This window comes from Neofelis nebulosa, chromosome 17, assembly GCF_028018385.1.
Source record: "Neofelis nebulosa isolate mNeoNeb1 chromosome 17, mNeoNeb1.pri, whole genome shotgun sequence".
Lineage (NCBI taxonomy): Eukaryota > Metazoa > Chordata > Mammalia > Carnivora > Felidae > Neofelis > Neofelis nebulosa.
This window is the reverse complement of record NC_080798.1, coordinates 31753609-31780752: the sequence shown is the minus strand read 5'-3', so window position 1 is coordinate 31780752 and position 27144 is coordinate 31753609. Positions and strand designations below refer to the sequence as shown.

The window sequence follows — 27144 nt, the reverse complement described above, 5'->3', positions numbered from 1 at the left end:
AGCAACCCTCAGTTTGTTCTCTGTATTTATAAGTCTCTTGTGGTTTGCCTCCCTCTCTATTTTTATCTTACTTTTCCTTCCCTCCCCCTGAACATAGGTTCATCTGTTTGTTTCTTAAATTCCACATACGAGTGAAATCATATGATATCTGTCTTTCTCTGACTTATTTCGCTTAGCATAACACACTCTAGTTCCATCCATGTTGTTGCAAATGGCAAGATTTCATTCTGTTTGATTGCTGAGTGGTATTCCATTGTGTGTGTGCGTGTGTGTGTGTGTGTGCGCACGCCATATATATATATTATATGCCATGTCTTCTCTATCCACTCATCAGTCGATGGACGTTTGGGCTCTTTCCATAATTTGGCTATTACTGATAGCGCTGCTATACACATTGGGGTGCATGTGCCCCTTTGAATCAGCATTTTTGTATCCTTTGGATAAGTATCTAATAGTGCAATTACTGGGTCCTAGGGTAGTTCTCTTTTTAATTTTTTGAGGAACCTCCATACTGTTTTCCAGAGTGGCCGCACCAGTTTGCATTCCCACCGACAGTGCAAAAGGGTTCCCCTTTCTCTGCATCCTCACCAACATCTGCTGTTTCCTGAGTTAATTTTAGTCATTCTGACAGGTGTGAGGTGGTAACTCATTGTGGTTTTGATTTGTATTTCTCTGATGATGAGTAATGTTGAACATCTTTTCATGTGTCTGTTAGCCACCTAGATGCCTTCTTTGGAACAGTGTCTATTCATGTCTTCTGCCCATTTCTTCACTGGATTATTTGTTTTTTGGGTGTTGAGTTTGATAAGTTCTTTATATTTTGGATACTAACCCTTTTGCAAATATCTTCTCTCCCATTCCATCAGTTGCCTTTCAGTTTTGTTGATTATTTTCTTTGCTGTGCAGAAGCTTTCTATGTTATTGAAGTCTCAATAATTCATTTACACTTTTATTTCCCTTGCCTCTGGAAACACATCCAGTAAGAAGTTGCCACAGCTAAGGTCAAAGAGGTTGCTGCCTGTGTTCCCTTTTAGGATTTTGATGGTTTCCTTTAGGATTTTGATGGTTTCCTGTCTCCATTTAGGTCCTTCATCCATTTTGAATTTATTTCTGTATATGGTGTAAGAAAGTGGTCCAGTTTCATTCTTTTACATGTTGCTGTCCAGTTTTCCCAGTACCATTTGCTCAGGAGACTTTTTTCCATTGGTTATTCTTTCTGCTTTGTCCATGTAGGGTCCGTTTTGAGTTCTCTATTCTGTTCCACTGATCTATGTGTCTGTGTTTGTGCGTGTACCATACTGTCTTGATGATTACAGCTTTGTAATACAGCTTGAAGTTTGGAATTGTGATGCCTTCAGCTTTGGCTTTCTTTTTCAACATGGCTTTGGCTACTCGGGGTCTTTTCTGGTTCCATACAAATTTTAGAATTGTTGGTTCTAGCTCTGTGAAGAATGCTGGTGTTATTTTGATGGTGTTATTTGTTATTTTGATGTTATCTGATTGCATTGAATGTGTAAACTGTTTTGGGCAGTATCAACATTTTAACAATATTTGCTCCTCCCATCCAAGAGCATGGAATGTTTTTCCATTTCTTTGGGTTTTCTTCAATTTCTTTCATAAGCCTTCTATAGTTTTCAGCATACAGATCTTTTACTTCTTTGGCTAGGTTTATTCCTAGGTATCTTATGGTTTTTGGTGCAATTGTAAATGGGGTTGATTCCTTGATTTCTCTTTCTGCTGCTTTGTTATTGGTGCATAGAAATACAACTGATTTCTGTACATTGATTTTATACCCTGTGAATTTGCTGAATTCATGTATAGATTCAAGCAGTTTTTTTGTGGTCTTTTGGATTTCCCACGTAGAGTATCATGTCATCTGCGAAGGGTGAAACTTCGACTTCTTCCTTGCCAATTTATATGCTTTGTATTTCTTTGTTTTGTCTAATTTCTGAGGCTACTACTTCTAGTACTGTGTTGAACAACAGTGGTGAGGGTGGGCAGCCTGTCATGTTCCTGATCTTAGGGGGAAAGCTTTCAGTTTTTCCCCATTGAGGATGATATTTGCTGTGGGTCTTTCATATGTGGCCTTTATGGTGTTGAGATCTGTTCCTTCTATCCCTTGAGGGTTTTTATCAAGATAGGATACTGTATTTTGTCAAATGCTTTTTCTGCATCTATTGAGAGGATCGTAGGGTTCTTATCCTTTTATTAATGTGGTGAATCATGCTGATTGATTTACAGCAATGGACAGATCATCAAAGCAGAAAATCTACAAGGAAACCATGGCTTTGAAGGACACACTGGGCCAGATGGACTTAACAGATATATTCAGAACATTTCATCCTAAACACATTCTCCTTATGTGCACATGGAACATTCTCAAGAATAGATCATATACTGGGTCACAAATAAGCCATTTTTAAAAATCACATTTCAAGGAATACTTAATAAGAAAAAATGCTCAAGATATAAAAGTACTGAAAAAAGGGTAAAAGACATCATATCTAACAGGATATTAATTTTCTAAAAAGAAAAAATTATATGTATTTCCAAGTATAGAAAGAAATACTAGATGGAGTTAGACCAAATAGTTGTGAATAATATCTCTGCATGGGGATAATATGATCTGTTTGCGTTTGCACATTCCTATAGTTTGTAAATTGTTTAAAGTGAACATACACTACATTTTATCAATTCCGTGGCATACGTTTTTTTCTTCATATTTATTTATCTCTGGAATTGGACTACATCCTAAGACGGCATCTTTGGAAGGCATACATTACTACTTTTGTACGTAGCAATAAAAAAGAAAACAATAAGTATCATTATTTTTGAAAGATCCCACAGATAACATTCAATGAGGAGATCCTCAGAAAAGAGGCATTCATTCCCCAAATGAAAAGCATGGCACACAGCCATCAGTGAAGGCGGTATGAGCTTTGGTTAGTTTTGGAAACCTTCCCCCACATACAATCTTCCCTGGGAGTGAAAATTCTTCTATAAAAACAAGCACAGAGGTGAAGATGGCCTCGGGATATGCGACTTTCCCCCTCTTGTTTCTAAATTAACTTTTATGGAATGCTCAGTTTGTTGTTGGCTTGAAAAGAGAATAGATTCTTGAGGTTAATCATTCTTGTTCACTTTCTAAATACGCAAAATGAACTTTAATCCCACTTTGGCAAGGCCTGCCTTTAATCTTCCAGATTGTAACACTTCTCGACAAACTGGAGGGCAGAGGCTTGGGGAAAGAGAAAGATGAGAAGGGACGGAGGTCAGGTGGACGGAAAACTTGAATGAAGTAGTTTTCTTCTTTTTCCCCTTCCGAATATGCAGACGCATCACTTCTGCCCGCTGCTTCAGTGAACGGTGGGAACTGGAATTGCCCGAATAAAGTTAATCAATGAGACAGAACCAGCCAATTAAACCTCTTGGCTCTGTTCCTCCATATACCTTTTGCCTTCCCGCTTGACTCATTCCTATCTCACATCTAATTCTCCCCTGGCAACTGAGAAAGATGGCTGTGGTTTCTGGTTAAAACCTCGGGAGGAAAAAAGGATGTTCTCTCCAAATATACGGTAAGTTCCTGTTACGTACAAGGCACTAAGTGCTCTGTGTAGTGCAAGAATATATATCACATAGTACTGGCTCTCAAAAAAACTTAACTCCAGTAGATAAGACCTCTATGCCAATCTTTATAGTCCAGAGGGAAAAAAGAATTATGGCAACCACACTGATTGGTCGGTGCCCCTGCCATTGTGGTATTAAGTTTTTAACATCATCCTAAATAAGTGTTATACATATACATAGATGGAGAGAAAAACACAAGGTGGAGGGAACAGTGTGAACAAAGAAAAGGAAAAATGTTTGGGCCAAAACCAATTTTAAGGGAGAGTTTTAGGACAATGATTTGACTGAGGACTATAATTTAGATCTTTTTTGAAATTTTAAATATTTATGGATAGAAGAATAATTGCACAGGAAGAGTTTAATGAAAACATCCCATCATGGAAGAAATCTGCTTCAGGGACTGACTGTTTTTAGGAAAGTGAAACTTATTCCTAGGCTGATCCTGAACTGAAACCCGTAACAAGAATCAAATTAAAAATTAAAATTTTAAATTAAAAACATTTTTAAAAAACTTCCTCTATGGCTATTCTTCCTATCTTTACAGAAGTGGCAAAGAACGCACATAGGATATGCAATCAAATTAAAAGTCTGAAAACTTTTTCCCACAGTTCATGCTTTTAGGAGTTATGTTATATAGACAGAGAGCAAAAGAAGGCATATTAAGACTGCCAACCAAAAGGAAAAATTCCACCCAACCAACCCAGATGCAGATTTACCCCAATACAGCATGACCCTGACTGCATAAAATATGAAAAAATACAAGGATCTCAAAACTCATAGTAACACATCTATCCTCAGCTTAAAAGAAACCAACACATTTCTGTTGTCTTTAGTAGTTTGTTTGTGTTTTTTTTTTTAATAAAAGATCTGGAAGAGAATGTACAAATTGATTTGAACACTGCATCACTTTGGACAATTCTGTGATATCACATGGTCACTTGGACTAGATACTAGAAAGCAAAGCATGGGTCACCGAAGGAATGGACTACCATGGAAGATTCTAAAAGCTATCTCTTGGAGATCCCCAAGTATTAAATGAATGGCCACCTATTTTGGGGAGGGACTTCAAAAACTCTCCAATCAGGAGCTTTCTAGGACAGATTATATATTTCCTTTTGCCCATGGTTGCCATGAAATGGGGTAGAGGTGGAGGAACCAATCCTTGGTTTATTCATTCACTCATTAACTCAATAATTATTTATTAAAGCACCTACCATGTTCACAGTACTGTGTTAGGTGACACAGAGGTTACACATTTTTAGAAACCTGAAAGAGGGTAGATAGAAGACATTTTTAGAAAATTCCAAGTAAGAGAAAGACATAAGATCCAGATTTTTAAAAATGGAATAGCGAAGGACTGCAAGGAGGAGAAAGCTCAGTATGATAACTGGAAATCTCAGTATGATAACTGGAAGAAGTCAGTATTTATCAAAACATGAAATTGGTAGTAAGACAAAACATCAAGTGACACAGAGATAGCACTATGGCATGGTTATTCTTTCAATAAGAATCAGGAAAGGCAATTGTGAATTCCAGGGGGAGAGTGAGAGCCACACAAGAAAGCCATGGTTCAAATACAAAGTAGGCTAAAATGGAGCACAATTCTGGGTCTTTGATGAAGTATAAAATCTTGACCTGACATTTGTAACATTCCCTTTCAATGGAACAACGTCAGGGATTGCTGTGGACTCCACATTCTATTTACGGGATCCAGTCACTTTATTTGGTTCTACAATAAGGGACACATATACATAAGCACTGGTATGTACCGGCCTTCAAATTTCAGGTTCAGTGTACAGAGAAAGCATAGTCATCTTATCAAAATTATGGATTAGTGTGTAAACGATATAAACCTTAATGATGTCAGAGTAATGATATGGCTCAAAGGGAACTTACACCCCCATTTTACATTCTAAAAGTCAAGAGTCTATCTACATATTGGTTATAAGGTAATCAACTACAAATACACACACACACACACACACACACACACACACACAAGTAAATGCTATGTAATAAAACTCAGCAAAGTGAGGGAGTTTAAGAAAGCCACTTCCCCATTTTTCTTTTTTCTTCACATTTTTCTTAATCGAGGGACAGCCAGTGCCTCAATTTGCTGGATGAAGAGAGAGAAGTATTAAGCAAGTGTTTGAAAGTTAAGGAGGTGGGGCGCCTGGGTGGCTCAGTCGGTTGAGCATCCGACTTTGGCTCAGGTCATGATCTCATGGTTTGTGGGTTCGAGCCCTGCATCGGGCTCTGTGCTGACGGCCTGGAGCCTGCTTCGGATTCTGTGTCTCCCTCCCTGTCTGCCCCCCCGGCCCCGCACACTGTGTCTCCCTCTCTCGCCTTCAAAAATAAATAAACATTTTTTTAAAAAATTTTTTAATTAAATAAATAAATAAATAAAATAAAAGTGAAGGCGGTAATCACTTAAAGAATAAAACACAAATATGCTAAAAAGTGGTCACTTTTAAGAAATGGAACTTGGGGTAAACATCTGGGTGGCTGAGTAAGTTGAGTGTCCAACTCCTGATTTCTGCTCAGGTCATGATCCCAGAGTCGTGAGACTGAGCTTCATGTTGGGCTCCATGCTGAATGTGGAACCCACTTAAGAACTTCTCTTTCTCTCCCTCTGCCCCTCCCCTTCTTGCATGCACTATCTCTCTCTCTCTCTAAAATAAAAAAAAAAAAATTTTTTTTTAAGAAGAAATGAAATTTGGGGACAGGTGACAAGGAGTTTTTTCCTTTCCATTCCATTTTAGATCATCCTCAACTGCTTGAATTTTTATTTCCTAGTTTTATATTGCTTTATAATAACAATAACAATACGAATGAGGTACTGATAGGGAAAGATCTCCAGGATATATTAAGAAAAAAAAAAAAAAGCAAGTACTAGAATAAAAAGGTTGCATTTGTGTGCTTTTTTAATAAAGTAGCAGCAATATATATGTAAATATGTTGGCATAACTATATTTACGTTAATGTCGACAAAAGGACCTGACAGGAAAATAAAAGAAGTTCCGAGTCTTAGTCTATATAATTCCATACTATTTGAGTCCTCTACAATGAGAAGATGTGTGTATTGATCAGTTCAATTACTTTTTCCCACATTTCGAAAGAAGAAAGATCCCATGATTACATAATTAGTAGAGTTGCATGATTCAGCAGAAGGAAGAACAGCTTTGGTCTCAGAAAAACCTGCATTCAGGGGCATCTGGGTGGCTCAGTAGGTCCAACTTCAGCTCAGTCATGAACTCACAGTGCATGGATCCGAGCCCCACGTCGGGCTCTATGCTGACAGCTCAGAGTCTGGAGCCTGCTTCGGATTCTGTGTCTCCCTTTCTCTCTGCCCCTCACTCCCTCACACTCTGTCTCTCTCTCTCTCTCTCTCAAAAATAAATAAACATTAAAAAAAATTTTAAGAAATAAAAGAAAAACCTGCATTCAAACGCAAGCTTCACTAGGTACGTCACCTTAAAGAAGCTATTTTACCTCTTTACGCCTCTATTTCCTTTTTATAAAACAGCTTTATTGACATATAATTCACATACCAAACAATTCACTCATTGAAAGCATATGATTCAATGTATTTTAGTGTGTTCACAGGATTGTGCCACCATCACCACAAATGAATTTTAAAGCATTTTCAGACTCCTAAAAAAAGTACAAAACCCACATACCCATTAGCAGGCAATCCCCATCAATTTTCTTTTCTGGCAAAAATAGGGATTGGAGAGAGAGGACTACCTACCTGATGGACTTACTTATAAGAAAGAAAGAAAATATATCAAAGCCTCTAGCACAGTGCCTGGCCCTCAGTAGGTACTCATGCATTTCAGGTAAAGTTCAAGACATCAATGACCGAAAATAAGCACAAAGAATGGAAATGATAAGAAAGTGTAAGAGACAGACAAACCCTTTCAAGGACCCAGGAATCCTATCCACAGAGTAAGTTCCGCAAGAACTTACGGAGTTCCTATCCACAGAGTAAGTTCCTCTCTCTAATTCCGCTGGATACAAAAGAATCAGGCTATCAAGACAAAAAGCACAAGTTTGAAAATGTCAGCATTTGCGGGCACGGTTTAGAGTGAAAGTTTCAGGAGGACAGATACATCCTGCAAAAACATGACTAGCAAGGGGCAAATAATGTAGTTTGCTGAGAAGGTAAGAAGAACACCACGAGTTCGTATTGGATGAGCAGTTGAAACTATACTGTCATGTTTCTACTTTTCAAAGTGAAAACAAACATGACAGGTGCTCATTTGGCTGTTCGAGCACTTTCCACTTAAATGGCAATTCCTCAAGCTTACCGACTGCAGCCTCAAGTTATAATTTATTACTGTTTCTGTATTATTCCCTTGCCTCGGCAGAAAGCAGAACATAGCACCTACATTTCAAGGCCCATGAGAGGTAATAAAGTATAATTATTTAGAATTTATGATTAAGCCATAAATTACAGGAACTTTTTAACTTCAGTTGGTCAGTCAAGAGTTGGGGGAGGAAGGGAATGGGGTCAGAGGAAGAAAAAACAAAAGCCTTTTCCTTGGAATAAAATGTCTAAATCGGGGCAGGACTGAGGGACACCTGGAGGATTTACGAAGATACCACAGTCTCCAAGTTAAGTCCCAGAGGAACCCCAGTTAAGAGGCTTTAAACTCCTAGAAGCCTCTGTTCTAGAAGGCTAGAGGCGACACACTCCAACTGGAACACTCATGTTGACGCCCAAAATAGAAGCATGGTACATTTTCGGGTTAGACCACATCAGACGTTCACAGTGTTCTGTGAAATACCAAGCCAGAGGTATTTTAAAGAAGGTGAACCTGATCTGGAAAACACCACTGACCAGGCTCTACAGGTAAACTCGGCCCTCAACCACGGCAAGAGCGTGGTTCCCACAGAGCTCCGATTCGACCCTGACCAGACGGCAACTATTCTCCCCCTCAAAAGTCAATTGGTGAGCTGTCCCCGTCTTGCAGGTCCTTTATGTGCAAAGATATGTATGGGACAGGGAGGTACGAAGCTAGCAAAACTCGGGGCCTGAAGCAGGGTAAGAATACAACATTCTGTGCTTATCTGTCACCCGCCCGCCTCACTGGTTCTCCTGGAACGCCAGGGCCCGGCTCCCAATCTTGGTTGGCCCCCACATACAAAGCACTTTTTTCTTTGGCCTCCCACCAGCCCTGAGAAGCAGGTACCACGAAGCCCTAGTTTTCCAGGGGAGGCAGAGACTCAGACAAACACTAACAAGGCAGAGCCAATAGTCACCGCAGTGAGTCTGGAACCTGGTCACCTGACAGGAAATGGCCATTTCATCATTCTACCCTAAACTGTTGGTGAAGTAAAGCAAAACCAAAAAGAAAAACGAAAGAGAAACAGCGTGCATTTCAACTGACGTTGCTTTCTCTCTCTCTCTCTCTCTCTCTCTCTCTCTTTTTTTTTTGCCATGGAAATTTTACTTGGTAACTGAAGCTTGGAGATAGCTATTTGAAAATGAAATTGAGTTTGGATTGAAGGAAACAAAAATAAAGAGACCAGACAGAACAGAGTCATGAGTAGTAACATGTAAAAAACAAAAGGATAAATGAAGGGTTGGGCAGGGGAGGAGGTCTGCCCCAAATGTTTACCCAGCACCCTCACCTTTGTCCCGAAACATCCCATCTCCACACCCGGCTCCTGGTTAATGGACATAATTTGGTTGATGTCCCTTGAACTGTATAATCTTTTCTACAAAAAACAAACCCGCAGTTTGTCTCCGAGCCACTTTTAAGTCCCTAACGCCCTGGTTACATTCAGTCTATGGAAAACATCTGTGGCAAAGTAAATCATCCTACCCTGAGAAAGACCAGAGTGTGTTTTTTTTGTCCCCCCTCTAAGTGTGTTTTGAAGTCCTGGTTGGAAAATTAGTGAAAATTGTAAATCTGTTTGCAAATCTGGTCATGTCTAACTCTGAGATTAGGGCAAAGATTCCAATTTAAAAGTAAACCGTGACAACCCCAGTTAAGCGTGTCCTCAGGCACTGCCAGCAGGGCCTTCACTCACTTCCACAGGCGGTGGATTTATTACAGGCACCCGACACGTTCCCCATCAGACACCCCTGGAGTATTTGCTTGAGACAGCAGGGTTCAGTCTGCACTTCCTCTGCAGACCAATATATTATTATAAATTGAGCTAAACTGTTTCCTTTTCATAAGTGCTATGAAGTTCAGATTTCAGATATCGGCACAGGGCTGAGGTCCCTCGGCAGGGCTCCGTATAGGATTTGGATTTTAAAAAGTGAAGAGAAAAGGTAGCAAGAGACCGTGGCTGCTTTTAGTTTTGTTTTATGCTGCTTAAGAGGCGGCGGGGCAACGTTCATTTGTAGAAAATTCTGAACATGCGTTCTTAATCAAGACAATAAGAATTTGCCTGGGTAATAATAAATAATAAGGAATAAGTGTATTCTACATGAATATATTCTAACGGTGCGCTTTGGGTACATTGTGCTGTGGCTGGCCCAGGTCCATAGGGTACCAGCTACTTCGCCTAGAGCTAAAGGCAGGAGTCGGGAAATCAGGAATAGATACTATGTCTTGGATATCAGCTCCTATAAAATAATAACACGTGGGGCGCCTGGGTGGCTCAGTCGGTTGAGCGTCCCACTTCGGCTCAGGTCATGATCTCGGGGTCCGTGAGTTCGAGCCCCGCGTCGCGCTCTGTGCTGACAGCTCAGAACCTGGAGCCTGCTTCGGATTCTGTGTCTCCCTCTCTCTCTCTGACCCTCCCCTGTTCATGCTCTGTCTCTCTCTGTCTCAAAAATAAATAAACATTAAAAAAATTTTTTAAAATAAAAATAAACAAATAAAATAATAACACTCACTTCTGTTTATCACCTACAATAGCTAAAGGGACAAATGTATATTTGAAATGTATATTCATTACAACATATAGGTAAAGGGGGTAATGTAATTACTTAATATTTTCATTATAATCTATTTCCGGGCAAGAGAAACAGAACTTTACAAAGAAAAGGAAAAGGAGGAAGCACCCAGAACACCCTTGTCATCATCTTCTCTTTCCTTCCTGAACAATCTAGTCCTAAAGCCTTTAGGTGAAGCATAGGCGTTGTGATGAGGGAGCAAGAGGGGGGCCCAGGAGCCCAGAGCAGGGGTCAGTGAGGAGGGAGAGGAGGGCGGGCTTCATGTGGGTGTCAGAGCCCAAATGGGATAAAAGGACAAGTTATAATCCACGCACCCTACTAACTGTGTAACCACGGCTATGTCACTACATCAATTTAACCTGAATCATTTCTTGTCCTATATAACTAACATCTACTTTTTAGGGCTATGGAGACAGTTAAAAGAATGCTTGACCTGTCATTAATCCCCACTAAATGTGGCTGTCATTCCCATACTACTATTTTTCCAGATGCATGTATGTATAGAAAAAAGACTGAAAAGGAATATACGAAAACAGCAATGAACCTGACTTTTATATTCTTCTATCACTCATACCTTTCAGCGTTTCTTTTCTCTACAATGAACATGTACTTTACTTTCATAATCAGAAAAGAACACACAAGATTGTTCTTAAATACATGGAAGCTAGCTGAACTTTTAAAATGTATCTTTACCATTTCTAAATGCAGAAAATTAATATGGCAATTTAAAACGGCCCAAACTGACTCTCACTTCCTTTAAAGATACAAATTGCGAATAGAAACTCGTGAACAAAGCATCCAGAGGAAAGTGGTTTATTGGCTGAAATTAAAACCCATGTATACTCAAGGTAAATACCCATGTGTGGGTTGTACATTAAAAATGAGGAATAATCTGTTACCTACAAATGATGCTTGTCGATGGGGCAGAGACTTCAAACTAGAAACTCAGTTCCTGAGGCAAGCAGGGGAGGCTCTCTCAGTAAGAGCTAACCTTCAGCCTAAAAATGTGCCCACATAGAGATTTCAGTGTATTGGGATTGAGACTAAATAGTCCCTTTTAGAGCAGGAAGAGCACCGTATATGCAACCTGCAAACCATCCTTTAAGAAAAGAACAATCTCTATACGATCTCCCTCACAAACTTGTTTGGAGAGTGGTTGAGACTCTTAAGTGAAACTGATTTGTAAATTATAAAGCAACATGCAAATGGCAGGGAAGAGATTTAGGGCTTACTTCGATCAGTGTTGGGCAAATGTGGGAATCACCCCATGAGAAGAGGTGAAGGGACACAGCATTAAGCACCAGCAAATCACGCACCACGGGAAAGTCATTCTCTACATAATGACCTTCCCATCTTGCTGCTGACAAGGAGAAAGTCCAGGTTGGTACCATTGTACAGTTAATACGTTTCTAACAGTTACACTTGTCCCTTTTTCATAAAGACAGAACAGGACTCAGATTCAGGATCTGCAGCAACCAAAGGCAGCAGGCACTTAATACTGTTTTACTTTCCATATTTATAAACCTCTTCTAATTACGCCAAGTGATACTGGTCTTCCACTTAAGATAGTGATAGAGAATCTCCTTCTAAAATGAACCCATCTCAGTGAAACAAAGAAAGTGAACCTATTGAGAGAAAAATATTACATAAGTAATAGTACAGGTAGCACAGGGATATGGCAAGAATCTTCAAGTTGATGTGTAGATGCCTGAAATTTGGAGAATGCTTAATGAGGTAATGCCCTGAAGAGCTAATCCAAACTCTGAATTTCCAGAAGGCAAGGACCAAGTTTTACCTATTTCCAGCATCTCCTCCAGAACCTTACACAGCATGGAGGACATCACGGGCCCTCTATAAATACTCAATTGATTGAGAAGCAACTCTTATCATAAATACCGGCTTTGAGCCTTGGGGCTCCCCAGCTCTAAAGTCAATACATGAGTAGATTCCCCCAGGCAGGTAAGAGTGAGATAAACCTTGGATAATCAGGAGCTAAAGCCAGTGACAGAATAAACCCAGGGAAGCTTTGTGAGTATAGAAGGATACAGTTTACATGCAATGCATTGGAAGACAAGCAGAAAATCCAAAAAAAACACAAAGAACTTAGAGCAAAAGCTGCTCAAATCCTGCAGCTTCTCCGGTTAGCCTAAGCCTGAGATGCTGCCCCCCCCAAAGAACTCAAAGACAAGTGCACAGAAAGGCCACGTTGTCAGGTCAGCTGCTCCTGAGAAGAAACTAAATTCAGAACTAGAAAAAAAACTTTCACTAAGAACTTATACAGACAGGGAAATCATTTTAAGTAGCCTCCACTCCCAGTGTGGAGAGGGAAATCATTTGAATCCTTCACACTGATAAGTTGATTTGGATGACGGAGTAACTCAGGGAAAGTCCTGAAAACTGTTTTAGCACATTTGGGAAACTCCAAAAACAATCAGAATGGGAGGAGGAAAAAAAAAAAAAAAAAGCAGCTTTTAAAAATGAGCGATAGCTAAAAAAGAATAAGGAAATAAAAACAAACAAAAAAACTAGTTACATGTAGAAGATTCATTATCACTATAAAATACCTGAAAAGCTTATTCCAAAAGACACATTCAAAATAGGTAGCCAACAGTCTAAAATTTAGACACCAGAGTATCAATATAGTTTTGACCCTCCTAATTACCAAGCATAAAATAGCAGTCTCCTTGGTGAAGGGGTATTGCCAGACCAGGTGTCTCTATGTCCCACGAGATCTTAAAACCAACATGCCAAGTATCAGGATCTCTGCCTTCAAGCTGGGGATCATCCTCACTCTCCTCTTCAGGGCCTGTCAAAAAGAGAAGAGAGGGATCAGGAAGGAAATGTTTCATCTCAACTTCTGGGCTTTATCAACGTGATCTCAGGAATAATTAAGTTTTAATAAAATATGCATAGTAAGTGAACTATATCCTTCTTTTACGTCTCTTAAAAAAACATTCTTTAGAATATCTTTAACATGTCCTTTATTTTTTACTCAGAAAATATCTTTAAATGATAAGGGAATAACCCCAGATACCAAGGAGAATAAAAGACTATTTTACTAATTCCATGCAAATAAATTAGACAATGTGGATTAAATGGATAGATTTTAAGGAAGATATTAACTACCAAAATTGACCCCAGAAGGGGTTGAAAAGTTAACAAAACCATAAAAGGTACAAAGTCAGAGAACTATCTCTTAGGAAAACATATGTGTCAAAAATTTCAAAGAATTTTACCAAACAATTAAGGAATGGGTTATTTCAATATACTCTAAATTGTTTAAGAGCATAGAAAAAGAAAAGTTTCTGAATTCTTTTTGTGAAGATAGGATAATATGTATCAAAACCCAAAAAGAAAACACATACACACACACACATACACACACAGATCTCACATCTGAGAGCCAATGCACAACTCCTAAATATAGGGAAATAGAATTAAATCTAGCAGCATATTAAAAGAATAACATTCCATGACCAAATTGAACTTATCACAGGAATACAAGGATAGTTCAATATGCAAAGTGTTATACTTAAAATTTATCATATTCATAGGTGAAAACTAAGAGTCACCAGACACACACAAAGTATTCAATAAAACACATCCTTTCAAAACCAAAATATCAATAAAATAATGAGTGGCCAGTTCCTTAACACGATAAATACAGACCTCTCTCAATCAAAGCCAGCATCATATATTAATAGGGAAACATTAAAAATATTCCCAAAGTTAAGAATTAGGAAACAATGTCCTTTATCAGCACAATAACTCATCACTATTTTGGAAGGAATGACCAACACAAGGGTGGTCTCTGGAGTTGCCTAACAGAGGAGCCCTAATTAGACCAAAAGAAAACAAAGAAGTAAAAGATTTTTTTAGAAGAACAAGTGCATTTTTACAAATAATGTTATTATTTGTGTGCAAATCAACCAGGAAACATATATCCCAAGTGATAGTCAAATTAAGAAAAATGCTAGTTACAAATGTGTGCATATTAAAACATCCAGCAAGATTCTTAAATGTGTATACTGTCTATAAGAAAAAAAAACTTTAAAATATTATTGAAGGACACAAAAGAAAATTTAAACAAATGTAAAGATGTTATTATGTTCTGGGGAAATAAAACTGAACACCATGGGAATGTCCGTTCTCCCTAAATTCATCTATAACACAAACCTAATAGAAATACCAACAGGACTGATTTTGAGTTAAGTGGCGCTGGTAACTAGACAAGCTGATTCGACAAATCACATGGAAATATAAACAAGCAAGCACAGCCAGGGAATTTTTTTAATGCATAAAGAGCTCCTGCACATCAATAAGATAAAGATCAATAATCAAACAGAAACACAGACCAAAGTTATGAAGACAGAACACGTAAAAGGAAGTAAGTGTGTAAACATTTAAGAGATGTACAAACTTACTCATATAAGAGAAATGCAAATTAAAGCCACAACAGATATTTGGTAACTTAATCAGATCAGAAAAGATCAAACACTTTGATAAAATATGGTATCAGTAAGAGTATGGCAAAATGGCATATTCACACTCTCTGTAGAGAAAAATCTGGCAATCCTTATCAAAATTACAAATGCTTCAACACTTTGAACTTCTAGGAGTTCCGCAATGCCACTTTCAGAAATGTATCCTCAAATTCCTACCTGCAAAGGCTGCAAAATGACTTTACAGCAAGGACGCGCACTGTACCACCATTTAGGAAAAGCCAAAGATCAGAAATAACCCAAATATCCATCAATAAGTTTCTGGTTAAATGAATTATGAAATGTCCAGGCAATAAAATATTCTGTAGCCACTAAAAGTAAAATGACTATGCACTGACACAGAACTATGTGATATATTTTTAAGGGAAAGAAACTGACAGGCCACAGTTTGTGTAAAATACAAACACATACACACACGTGTGTATACATGTACAGGTAATGTTTCTAGAAGGATACTCAAGATTTATTTTTACATGTGGCTGGGAAAGCTACGTGGCTGGGGTCCAGGAGGGGAGAAACACATAAACGAAGTGAAAGGCAAGGAATATAATCTGCCTACATGAACAGTCCTGCAGGGATGGCCCTATATAAAAATGTATAAAAGTTCATTTAAGAAATATTTATTGAGCACTTATTATACATGAGGCACTGACCCGGGCACTTGAGATCTATCAATGAATGAATCAAAGAGCTTTGCCCTAGTGGAGCTTTCTTTCTAGTGAAGTTGTAAATGTTCAAAGGACATTTTAAATTCCATTAGACACCAGTCTCTGGTCTTCAAGGGGAGGGTCCAATTTCTTGTTTCATCTGCATTTAGAGCCCTACTAAGTAGCACATAGAAGGCATTCAGTGAATGGCTGTACTTAAGTGCTTACTTAAAAAACAAAATGCAGGGGTGCCTGTGTGGCTCAGCAGGTTAAGCTTCTGCCTTCGGCTCAGGTCATGATCTCACAGTTCATGGGTTTGAGCCCCACATCAGGGTCTGTGCTCACCACTCAGAGCCCGGAGCCTGTTTCAGATCTTGCGTCTCCCTCTCTCTGTGCCCCTCCCCCATTCACGCTCTGTCTCTCTCAGTCTCTCAAAAATAAATAAACATTAAAACAAGTTTTTTAAAAAAATGCTCTTTCAGTTCACACCATTCACAATCCTTACTGGACTAGAAGGCAGGGAAAAAATGTTAATTCCGGGGTGGGGGGAGTAGGAAACACTACGAATTAAACCAAATAACATAATAAAGTGTGGCGCTGCTAAGTTAGTACTGTTCTTAACAGTGAAGAAATTGAGAGAAGAGACGGGCTCGGTGAGGGTTAGAATGGGTAGAGCAGAATTCTTGGAGAAGATCAAATGTGAAAGACAAGTACAGTCTCTCAGCGGGTAGAGGAGGAAATGATGCAGGAAGACAAAAAGATGCAAAGTTTCATGTGGTCACAGTGGGCAATAAAGCGGGTTTCACGCAGGCTGCATCAGGTACGTGTCACATCCAGAGCCCAAAAGTACATGCATCCCAGACGGCACGGACCCATCCACAGAAATTCCTCGTTCTGAACACCCCACTCTGCGGTAACTGTGCACATGGGTCAAAGGCCGTGAAAGAAGGGGGTAAGGGGAAGAAATCCCCTCTATACTTATTAATTCACATTACTCTGCAGAATGGTGGGGAAAGAAACCGGACCAGAAATCCAACTTCAAGGAAGGAGTGCGACTAAATGACCTCCAAGGGCCCGTCCAGCTCTAGATATTCTTCAATTCCTTAAGTTTGAATCTAAAATCTGATACTGCCATAAGAACAGAATCTTATCTTGTTTTCCTGTTTGTTATTTCCGATAAATGTCTTCTCAAGCATTCTGTGGTTAGGAGCAACTCTAAGCTAGTTTTCTTTACGAATAAAGTCATAGAGTAAAAAGTCTAAAGCCATTTTTCTAGGGTAATCCCAAAACCATTTAAAAGAGAACCCTCTAGAACAGGAATGACAAATATCTTACATATCAGAGGACACAACTAATTCATCGGTTGTGGCTTTTGTGACCCCTGGTACAGAATTATTCTGAATTTCTCTCCAAGCTCAGCAGAAAGAGTGGTATAATCAATTACTGATGTCTGTCACTGGCACTAGAAGGGGTCGTTAGCAGCAGCAGAGACAGATTATTTGCTATACACGTCTGATGGCGCTCTCTAGGCATGTCTTATTTATACATAATAGTTACACCTGAAAATTCTAGAATTTGCTAGAAAACTAGAGCTCATGGACCAGAAAAGAGCCCACGAAAGGCGTACAACTTGACCTGCATGACATCTTCTTAACCAAACCAAGTTAGCGGGAGCCTGGGTGGCTCAGTTGGTTAAGCGTCTGACTTGGGCTCACAGTTCGTGGGTTCGAGCTCCACTTTGGGATCTGTGCTGACACCTCAGGGCCTGGAGCCTGCTTCAGATTCTGTCTCCTTCTCTCTCTGCCCCCTCCCCCGCTCATGCTCTGTTTCTCTCTCAAAAATAAATAATGAACATCAAAAAAATTGTAAACAAAACTAAGTTAGCTGCCAACTGATACATAGCTGCCAACTGATACAGGTGCTTTGCATAAAAATACGAATGTCCAGCTATTCTTGAATTACAAGATCTGGTATCACTGAGGCAGTCACAGGCGAAGAAGTAACTGCCCCTTTGAGACAAGTCATGTCCTCTCTGCTAGTGGCAGTCCCCGTCAGCCATTTCACCCATTTGCAGTAGCTGCCTGGCCCCTACAGCCACTTACAAGTCTCTGAACTTTGTTCTAGCCCACAGGCAAACCAGGCCCATCACCTGCTTAAAGTAACTGGAACACAGTCACAGCCCATTCATTCACACAGCAGTCCGAGGCTGCTTTCACCGAAAACAGCAAGGCTGAGTAGCAAAGACACAGAGCATAAGGCCCACGAAGCCGAAAATATTCATCATCCGGCCAGCCCCGTATTCAGAAATGTTTGCCAACCCCTGCTCTGGAGTCTTGATATCTGTGATTTGATAGAGATGTCTACTGTGCACGTTAGTGAGGAAGCCAGGCTTTATAAAATAATGATGATGTCACGTGATGAATACCAGCATACGACATAATAAAGTAATTAATGCTAAATTATTTGATAACCAGACCCATTTAGCAAAAGAATACTGATATGAGAAATCGTACGTTTATATTTGTGATACCCTAGGGCTTTCAGTGGCTTAGTTCTAGAGAGCCCTAATGATAACAGATGTACCAAGGAGCACAAGGAGAAAGAATAGAAATATTCTGTGAAGGCTTTTCATCTCTCTCTCTCTCTCTCTCTCTCTCGTGAAATCCACTATGACTGAACTTTAAAAAGAAATGATTTTTAAACTACAGTGACAATGACGCTATAGTGGCTTCAAGCCAGTGAATATGGCTATTCTTCTAAGCGGTGGTCTTTGTAGGCTAACGGGCTAGTTGACAACTCTCCCCTCTCTCTGCCATCCCCACTCGTCCCAGTATGGCACCAATAAAGTCTTGAACGACAAACAGAGACAGTCATTGCAATCGGTGTTTCCTGATGTCTCCCATAAATCCAGCACCTTTGAAATGTGCTCATTAAAAATAAGGTTTTCTTGGAAGGTTTGTTTCCCCCTTGGGCTGGGTCCGGAGGAGGGAGGGAAGCTCTGTGTCTGATAAATTTTTTACTGTGTAAGTATAGCGTTGCTCACTTACTCCATAAAATCAACTCGTAATTATCTATAGCAACTGCAGCTGATTACTCTGCCTCATGTTATTCTGGAAACAAGCAGAGGCAATCGGCTCCTGCTTGCCTTTAAACCCCAGGAACGCTGAGAGGATTGCAAGTGTCTCGTGTCTCATGCATTCCTGGCTCCCACCAGCCAAACCGTTCAAGAAGTCAAAGACGTGACAAAATACGAAAGAATGCTAAGTGTAAACGTCAAGTTTAAAATTCGAAAACATCCCCCCCTCCCAAATTAGCCAATTTGATTCTTTTATGCTAACTAGGTTTTGAACAATTAATTCCCATTTGGTGAAAGAGAAATGCCATCAAATATATTTCCTATTCTCTATTCCTTTGGCCAAGTACTAAGATTTCTAAGACTCTGGCCTTGGCAATTATATTCTGTTTCCTTAACCCCACCCCCAGAAGGGCTTAAGCAGGAGGTCCCTTCTTTCCTATCCACGTCCTAGATCTTGAGGCAGGAGAAACCCAGAAGTTGCAGCTAGTCAGCTGGTATACAAAAGCTCATGGTGCTTTCTCTGTCCCGTGCTGATCTGTGACACTGCAGTGTCTGGGATGGAAAATCTGTCTTGGAAAAGGGAGAGGGTCAGAGGGGGGAGGGGAAGATGTGGGGTTGGGAAGATACATTCTGGGAGGCATAAGGCATGATGGATGTACAAGATGGGTGCAATTCTGAGCTGCAATGTAGCAAATGAAGGACACGGAATTGCAAGCGAAGAGTTTGGAGAGGTGGGCAGAGGCCAGGACACGGATGGCTTTGCGAACCATGGTAAGCAATTTAAGACTGAGGGCAATGACGGACACTAACGACTTTTTCATAGCTCAGATGCGTTGTTCAGAGTGGTCCCCCTGAAAGGTAGATACTTCTATGTACAGTCTTTGCATACTTTTTCTGGATTAGTTTCCACTGTGATGGCGAATGGCATAAGCCAGAGAACATTTGGGAAACACTCCTCAAGAGCATCTCCCTAGGAAAGGAGGGTTAGCCAAGGAGAAGCCACCCTGGAAGATTTCTACAACTTAGAGACACAGTCCTTGGTTGGTCGTGAGGAATGAGCAGTCAAGCCTGGGGCTGACAGAGAGCAAACTCCTTCCCAGCCACTGAGGAATGAATGGTCTGAAGAAATGAATTCAGAGAAGTTTGAAGGGCGGGGGGCACCGGGGAGTACCAAATCAGTCCCAGCTCAGAGTCTATAAGAAGCTGGAGCCTGCTCTCAGATGCCTCAAAACAAGCAATTCAGGACAAACGTAGTCCCTTGACACAGATGAATTCTAAAATTAATTATAAATTATCTGGGGTTTCAGGAGAAATATTGCTAACTCTTTACCGAAAAATCTAAAGCCTTTCAACATGATGTCTGGCTCTGTCAGCTTTCAGATTGAGCGTCTGAAAAAAAAAAAAATTTAACATATAAATATCCACATACACAGGAGAACCTCATTACATCATGTTTCATGGGCTTGGGGGGAAAAAGTAAAAGTGAGAAAAGGAGAGAAAAATGGATCTGGATGCTCTTGGCTAAAGCTTCAAAACCATTCCATTATCTGAAGTATAATACGAAATGGGGAAAGGAAGCAGAAATACTTCTCAAACAATACAGTCTCCAAACCAGACCTAACACCAGAGGCTGTAACTCCCTGGACAGTCTCAGGAAAGGACAAAGAGTCATAGAGACTTATAGGAAACCTTTACGTTGTAAACAACATAGAAGATCAGAACCAAAACTGGATTAATCAAAAGACGATAATTAGTTGTCCGTCTAGCTTCAGGCAAAGCTTTATCCAGAGTTCAAAGTACATGTCCAAGACTCAGTTTTTCTCCTTCTCAAAGTTCATGAAAAAGAAAGGGAGTGGCCACAACAGCAAGGGGCAGGCATGTGGGGACCATGAGACTGCTTGTCCCAAGAGAGGAAAGCAACAGCTTAAGAAGAGCCAAAGGATGAAGGGAAAGACACTGGAAATTGACCACACTATTAACTATTGAAATAACTGCTTGAAGCCAGTGAGGTCGCTGGGCTTAGTATTAAGTAAGACAACTCCTTATCTTTTTAAATGAAGTCTGTTTAGCTCAGGTATCCGCTATTTGCAATCGAAAGAATCCTAATACTAGACAGAAATTGTAGTTATAGAAATCAGAGTTATTGGGCAGTGGCCAGAATGTAGATGAACAGCATAAACTACTCAAAACTAGAAATACTGACTTTAGGCAACAAATACTTACTCTTCTACCATTATCTGCACAAAGAAGGACAGAAACCATGTCTTTAAGGAGCTTACAATTCTAGTTCAAGTATGTGCAAAACTAATGTATGGCCCTGGAAGGCAAGACAGTGGTTACTGCTCAAGGGGGAAAATACACTGGAAGGAAGCATTTCTGAGGTGCTAATATAAATGATGCCATTCAGTAATACAGAATTAAATTGTCTTAGACAATAAAACTTGTTCCACTCTAACCTGTCCTCTTATTCCCTGCACATCACATGAATACATCATTAAAAACTCAGCCATTCTTGGGGAAGGTATTTGCAAATCACTTATCTGTTAAGAAGTTAACATCCACAACCTATAAAGAGCTCCTAAAACTCAACAACTAAAACAACAACTCAATTCAAAATGGGCAAAAAAAAACCTTGAAGAGACATGTCTCAAAAGAAGATACACGAATAGCCAAGTAGCACATGAAACAAAGCTCAACATCATTAATCATCAGGGATCGAGGAAGCTTCTGCAGAAAATTCACTATCTTGAGTGTGGTCATGGTTTCACAGGCGTGTTAAAACTCCTACGAAGGTAAACTTTAAATATGTGCAGTTTGTTGTATGTAAATTATGCCTCAGTAAAACTATTGAGGGAAGGGGGCAAAAATCAGCCATTTTTGTTGGCTGGTCTTCTCTTGACTATTAGGAGATGTCACTGCTGGTCCTCTTTTCTCACCGGCACTCAACACTGCCCCTTTTCTCCAGGGAAAAGATGGGTGCCATCATACAAACACCTCTCCTTACCTCTGCCTCTTCTAATCCGGCCCCTCTTCTCCAATCTGGATTACCTCTGCCTCTTCTAATCCGGCCCCCCTTCTCTAATCTGAATTACCTCTGCATCTTCTAAACCGGCCCCCCTTCTCTATTCTAAATTACCTCTGCCTCTTCTAATCCGGCCCCCTACTCCAATCTGGATTACCTCTGCCTCTTCTAAACCGACCCCCCTTCTCCAATCTGGATTACCTCTGCCTCTTCTAAACCGGCCCCCCTTCTCCAATCTGGATTACCTCTGCCTCTTCTAATCCGGCCCCACTTCTCCAATCTGGATTACCTCCGCCTCTTCTAATCCAGCCCCCCTTCTCCAATCTGGATTACCTCTGCCTCTTCTAATCCGGCCCCCCTTCTCTAATCTGGATTACCTCTGCCTCTTCTAAACCGGCCCCCCTTCTCTAATCTGAATTACCTCTGCCTCTTCTAATCTGGCCCCCCTTCTCCAATCTGGATTACCTCTGCCTCTTCTAAACTGACCCCCCTTCTCCAATCTGGATTACCTCTGACTCTTCTAATCCGGCCCCCCTTCTCCAATCTGGATTACCTCTGCCTCTTCTAAACTGACACCCCTTCTCCAATCTGGATTACCTCTGCCTCTTCTAATCCGGCCCCTCTTCTCCAATCTGGATTACCTCTGCCTCTTCTAATCCGGCCCCCCTTCTCTAATCTGGATTACTGCAATAGTCTCTTTCTGCTGCTTCCAGTGCCACCTCCCTCCTTCGACTCAAACCCACAATGGCTCCCATCTCCTGCCACACTGTGTACAAGCCCGCTACCTCGTATTACAGTATTACATCCGTATTAGCTGCTGCCCACTCTCGGCTCCTCGTCTTTCCTCTCTGTCTTCACGGCTGTTACTCTCCCTCTTCTCTCACTCCACTACTGCGTCTGCACTTGCTGCTTCTGAAATATCCCAACATCGGGTTCCATCTCTAGGCCTTCAATATTCCCTCTACCCAGGCTGTTCTCCCGCTCACTCCTTCCAGCCTTGGCTCAAATGTGACCTTCTGAAGGAAGCCTATTTAAAACGGTACACCTGTGCCTCACCCCTGTACAAACTTCTTGCTCGTTTTCTGTCTCTCTTTGCTAAAATATAAGCTCCATGAGGGCAGGGATTTTTGTTCATGCTTAGATGCTCGGCATCTAGAAAAGTGGTTGGCAAACAGTAGATGCTTACTGTTAAGTGCATAAATAATTCCATGGGGATTTTATTTTTTTTTTAACGTTTTTTTTTTTTTTTTTTTTTTTTTGAGACAAAGAGAGACAGAGCATGAATGGGGGAGGGTCAGAGAGAGAGGGAGACACAGAATCAGAAGCAGGCTCCAGGCTCCGAGCCATCAGCCCAGAGCCCGACGCGGGGCTCGAACTCACAGACCACGAGATCGTGACCCGAGCTGAAGTCAGACGCTTAACTGACTGAGCCACCCAGGCGCCCCAAGGGGATTTTAAAAAATAGGACTTGGTAGACCAAAAAAGTTTTACTGAGCGGTAGAAGTGACTTCAAAACTAACTCACAACAGGGGTGCCTGGATGGCTCAGGCAGCTAAGTGGCTGACTCTTGATCTCAGCACAGGTCTTGATCTCAGGGTCGAGCTCAAGCCCCACACTGGGCTCCGTGCTGGGCACAAAACCTACTTAAAAACAACAACAACAACAACAACAACAACAAAACTAACAAACATGGCATGATACAATGAAACAAACAAAGTCAAATGAGCTTTGAGATCTCAGATAGGAATGGGGGAAAGACTAAGACAAACATTAAATATCATAGCATTTGGGGGGCACATGGGTGGCTCAGTTGGTTGAGCATCTGACTCTTGATTTCAGCTCAGGTCATGATCCCGGGCTGGTGGCATGGAGCCCCAGGTCAGGCTTCTCGCTGAGGGTGGAGCCTGCTTAGGATTCTCTACCCGCCCCCTGCTTGCATGCTCACGATCTCTCTCTCAAGAAAGAAAAATCCTAACATTTAAAAAAATTAGGAATGCTCCCAAGCTCCTAGCTTCAATTACAGTCTAGTCTTTCATGCTCCCAAAGACAAGCTAAGGAAGACAAAGCTACTCATTTAAAAGTAAAGATTTAAGAATTACAGCAACATGGGGGGACTGGCTGGCTCATCTGGTGGAGCAGGTGACTCTTGGTCTTGGGGTTGTGAGTTCAAGCCCCACGTTGGGTGTACAGATTATTTAAAAATAACATCTTTAAAAAAAGAGAGAATCATGGCAACCAATTTCCATCCTTAAGTGAATTCAGTTTTTCCTAGTCAAAGACATGAGTGGGAATCCTAGAATTCTAAGATAAGTATTACAAAGTCCCTGCTTTCTAGTCTATCACACACTCAACAGGAATCATGGACTGGTCTCTCTTCCTTTTCTTCCTCACCTTTCCTTCCCAGGAATCTGGAAAATAGGAATCTGCAATATGTAGCATGAGTTAAAATTCTTGGGGTGCCTGGGTGGCTCAGTCGGTGAAGTTCAGGTCATGATCTTGCAGTCTGTGGGTTTGAGCCCCACATCGGACTCTGTGCTGACAGCTCAGAGCCTGAAGCCTGCTTGGGATTCTGTGTCTCCCTCTCTCACTTCCTCTCCCCCACTTGGCTCTGTTTCTCTCTTTTTCAAAAATAAATAAAAAAAAAAAAACACTAAAAAAAATTTTTTTAATAAATAAAATAAAATTCTTAAGAATTTTTTTTATAAAGACAACGCTGCAGAAAATGTTTCCTTCCAAATGACCAAAAACAGTAACAAATAATTATTTACCTGATCTTTTTGAAGGTATTCCCGTCGGAGAACAATTAAACAATAGATTGTTAATGCCTTCCCTGCAAAAATGTGTGTGTGTGTGTGTGTGTGTGTGTGTGTGTGTGTTTGTATCTAGGAGTAACAAGCAACTGCCAGCAAAGCTAGCATAGGAAAATCAAATACTCTGCCTATTTACACATGATTCCCTGAAGCCATTCCTGATTAAATATTGTACCCTTTCAATCTTCTTACTGGGGATATCTATTAACTAGGACTGCTTGTGAAGCCAATGAATTTATCATATAATTACACGTACCCTATACAAATTACTTCTCGATGACCTCTACTCACAGAAATAAACCAAAGAGGCATGACTGGTTCATTATAAATCCACATGAAGATTTCTCTAGGAAAAGGCATTGAGAACAAAGTCCTGAAGGATCTTAAGCTGCACCTGAATTTAATTTTCAGCAGGAAGTAATCACTTCTGTTCTGAACTCCTAATGCATTTGCAGGAGCTCCTATGGCATGAAACACTCTCTTATCACTAAGTAGCTATGTGACCTTGGACCAGTCACTGCCATTCCCCCTGCCTCAGTGTCTTCATGTATCAAATGAGACACTTGAACTAGGTGACTTCAAAAGTCTCTTCCAGACCTGACGTTTCCTCATTTCGTAATTATAATCAAAGGGCACACTTTATTTCACCCATCTTTTCAACACAAGAAGAGCATTTGATTTACTTCTCCATCCTCTGCAGTGTCTAGAACAGTTAACTGAACCTCCTTGAGCAGCGGCTTGACAAACGTGTTCAAGGATCCAGAAAACAGTACAGTTGGCTGAAATTTCCTTTCTCTTCACTCCCTTAAAGCCTTTTCTAACCCTAGTCGTGATTTTAACCCAAGTGGCTCTCTTTAAGTCCGCCCTTCCCATACTTCTGGCAGGATTACAAGGAGGCCAGAGAAGCAAACATATCCCTTGTCACCTGGCAAAAGTCGTCTGGAAGAAATGCATCCACCAAAAACAGGTTCAAGGCACATGCTTTGTAAGCCATCTGACCCAACACCACAGCTGGAGACCTAGACAGAGGTTCCATTTCATAGAGTAAGCTTATCTAATGCATTCCAATCACCTGAGAGCATGTGTAGGAAGCTATAGCGGATGTCGCGGTGGGGGGAGAGAAGTGAGGTGGCGGGAAGAAGAGGAGAGGAGACAGGATCTGCGAGGAGGAGCATGTAGAATATTCCCTTCACTCTTCCATTGGTGGACACTTTAGAAACCCAAATCCCAGAGGGAGCTGTACTGCAAGGGTAGAAAATATCTGCTCTTAAGGCACTTGGCCTTCACTGTTAGGACTCTGAAGCCAGAATGTCTGGGTTCAAATCCCACCTTTGCTCATTAATAGCTGTACAACCGTGGAAAAGTTAATCATCCTCCCGTGCCTCAGTTTCCCTATCTGTAAAATGAGGAGAACAGCAGCACTTGGTTCACAGGGTTGTTACAGGAATAAAATGGGTCAATACATGTCAAATGCTTATACCGATGCCCAGCACACAGTTGGTGCTCAATAAATGACAGCTCCTGGTGTTACTGCTGTTATAATCATGAGAGCTCTGGGATTCTCGGGGGGCTAAGAGAACAAATGAATCCCTCTGCTCTTACGGATTTGAACTCTGCACTTCCCTCCTCCAGACGACAGTCAGTTGCAAGGCTAAACCTTCATATGTTTATGTAGACTTGTATACTTTATCAGTCTTAACTACTCCCGACCACAGAAACTACTCATTAAAAATTTAAATTCCTTTCTGAACGACACTCTAGGCTTCAAAAAAGACTTGATCACCCACGCTCTGGGAGCACAAAAGGACTATTAAAACTGTGGGGCTGAGAGGAGGTGGGAACACAAAGACACCTTTGTAGCAGCCTGAGCTATCACATACCGCTGCCTCAATTTTAGAGAGTTGCCTCCTTAAGAAGGAAACTAACAAACTCCATTGTTCCTTCACATCAGAGTTCTTGGATGTGATCATTCTTAAATCCTTGGCAACGCCTTATTAAAGATCAGAGGATCTCCATTCCTTCCATTAGGACAGCATCAAATCCCCTTCAAGCAATTTTCTTAGGTCAGCATCATTATTTACGATGCCAGAGAAACTGCTAAAATTTCCAAATGCTCATCTAGTTCCTTGTTCCGGGCTGAAGATGTAAGGTAAAAGTTGGAAAATGTCTTAGCCACCCCGAGGCAGTGTTTGAGGATGGGAAGTGGGAAGAAATGTGAAGAGAACCACGAGAACGTCCTTTTAAGATCCCTTTTCCAAAAACGGCCATGTTAGTAAACGAAAAGCATACGGCGATAACGACATCCAATTAAAAAAATAGTTTTCAGAAAGCACTGACCCTTAAAAGTTCCAGGTCTTTCCCTGATGGGACATCTAGAACTCTGCTTTTGCAAGCATCTTCCAGTAAACAGGTCGAAGAGATAGACAACAGGGTTAATACCGCATCTTGTACCCCTCTGTCAAATGATCAGGCAAAGAACGACGTCAGCGTGGTCACGCCATCCTGGATCTGCCCAATTGTCTTAGGAGCCTGTGCTGAAAAACA

General features: G+C 40.8%; 1 protein-coding gene across 5 annotated transcripts in view; it reads right to left on the bottom strand.

Moving 5' to 3' along the window:
* Positions 1-27144, bottom strand: part of FTO (FTO alpha-ketoglutarate dependent dioxygenase) — a 393377-nt gene that overhangs the window by 234312 nt on the left and 131921 nt on the right. For all 5 annotated transcript variants that reach the window (XM_058708756.1, XM_058708757.1, XM_058708759.1 and 2 more), the window contains exon 4: positions 13206-13349. In XM_058708756.1, coding sequence (XP_058564739.1) covers positions 13206-13349 — 144 coding nt within the window. The remainder of the gene's footprint in view (positions 1-13205; positions 13350-27144) is intronic.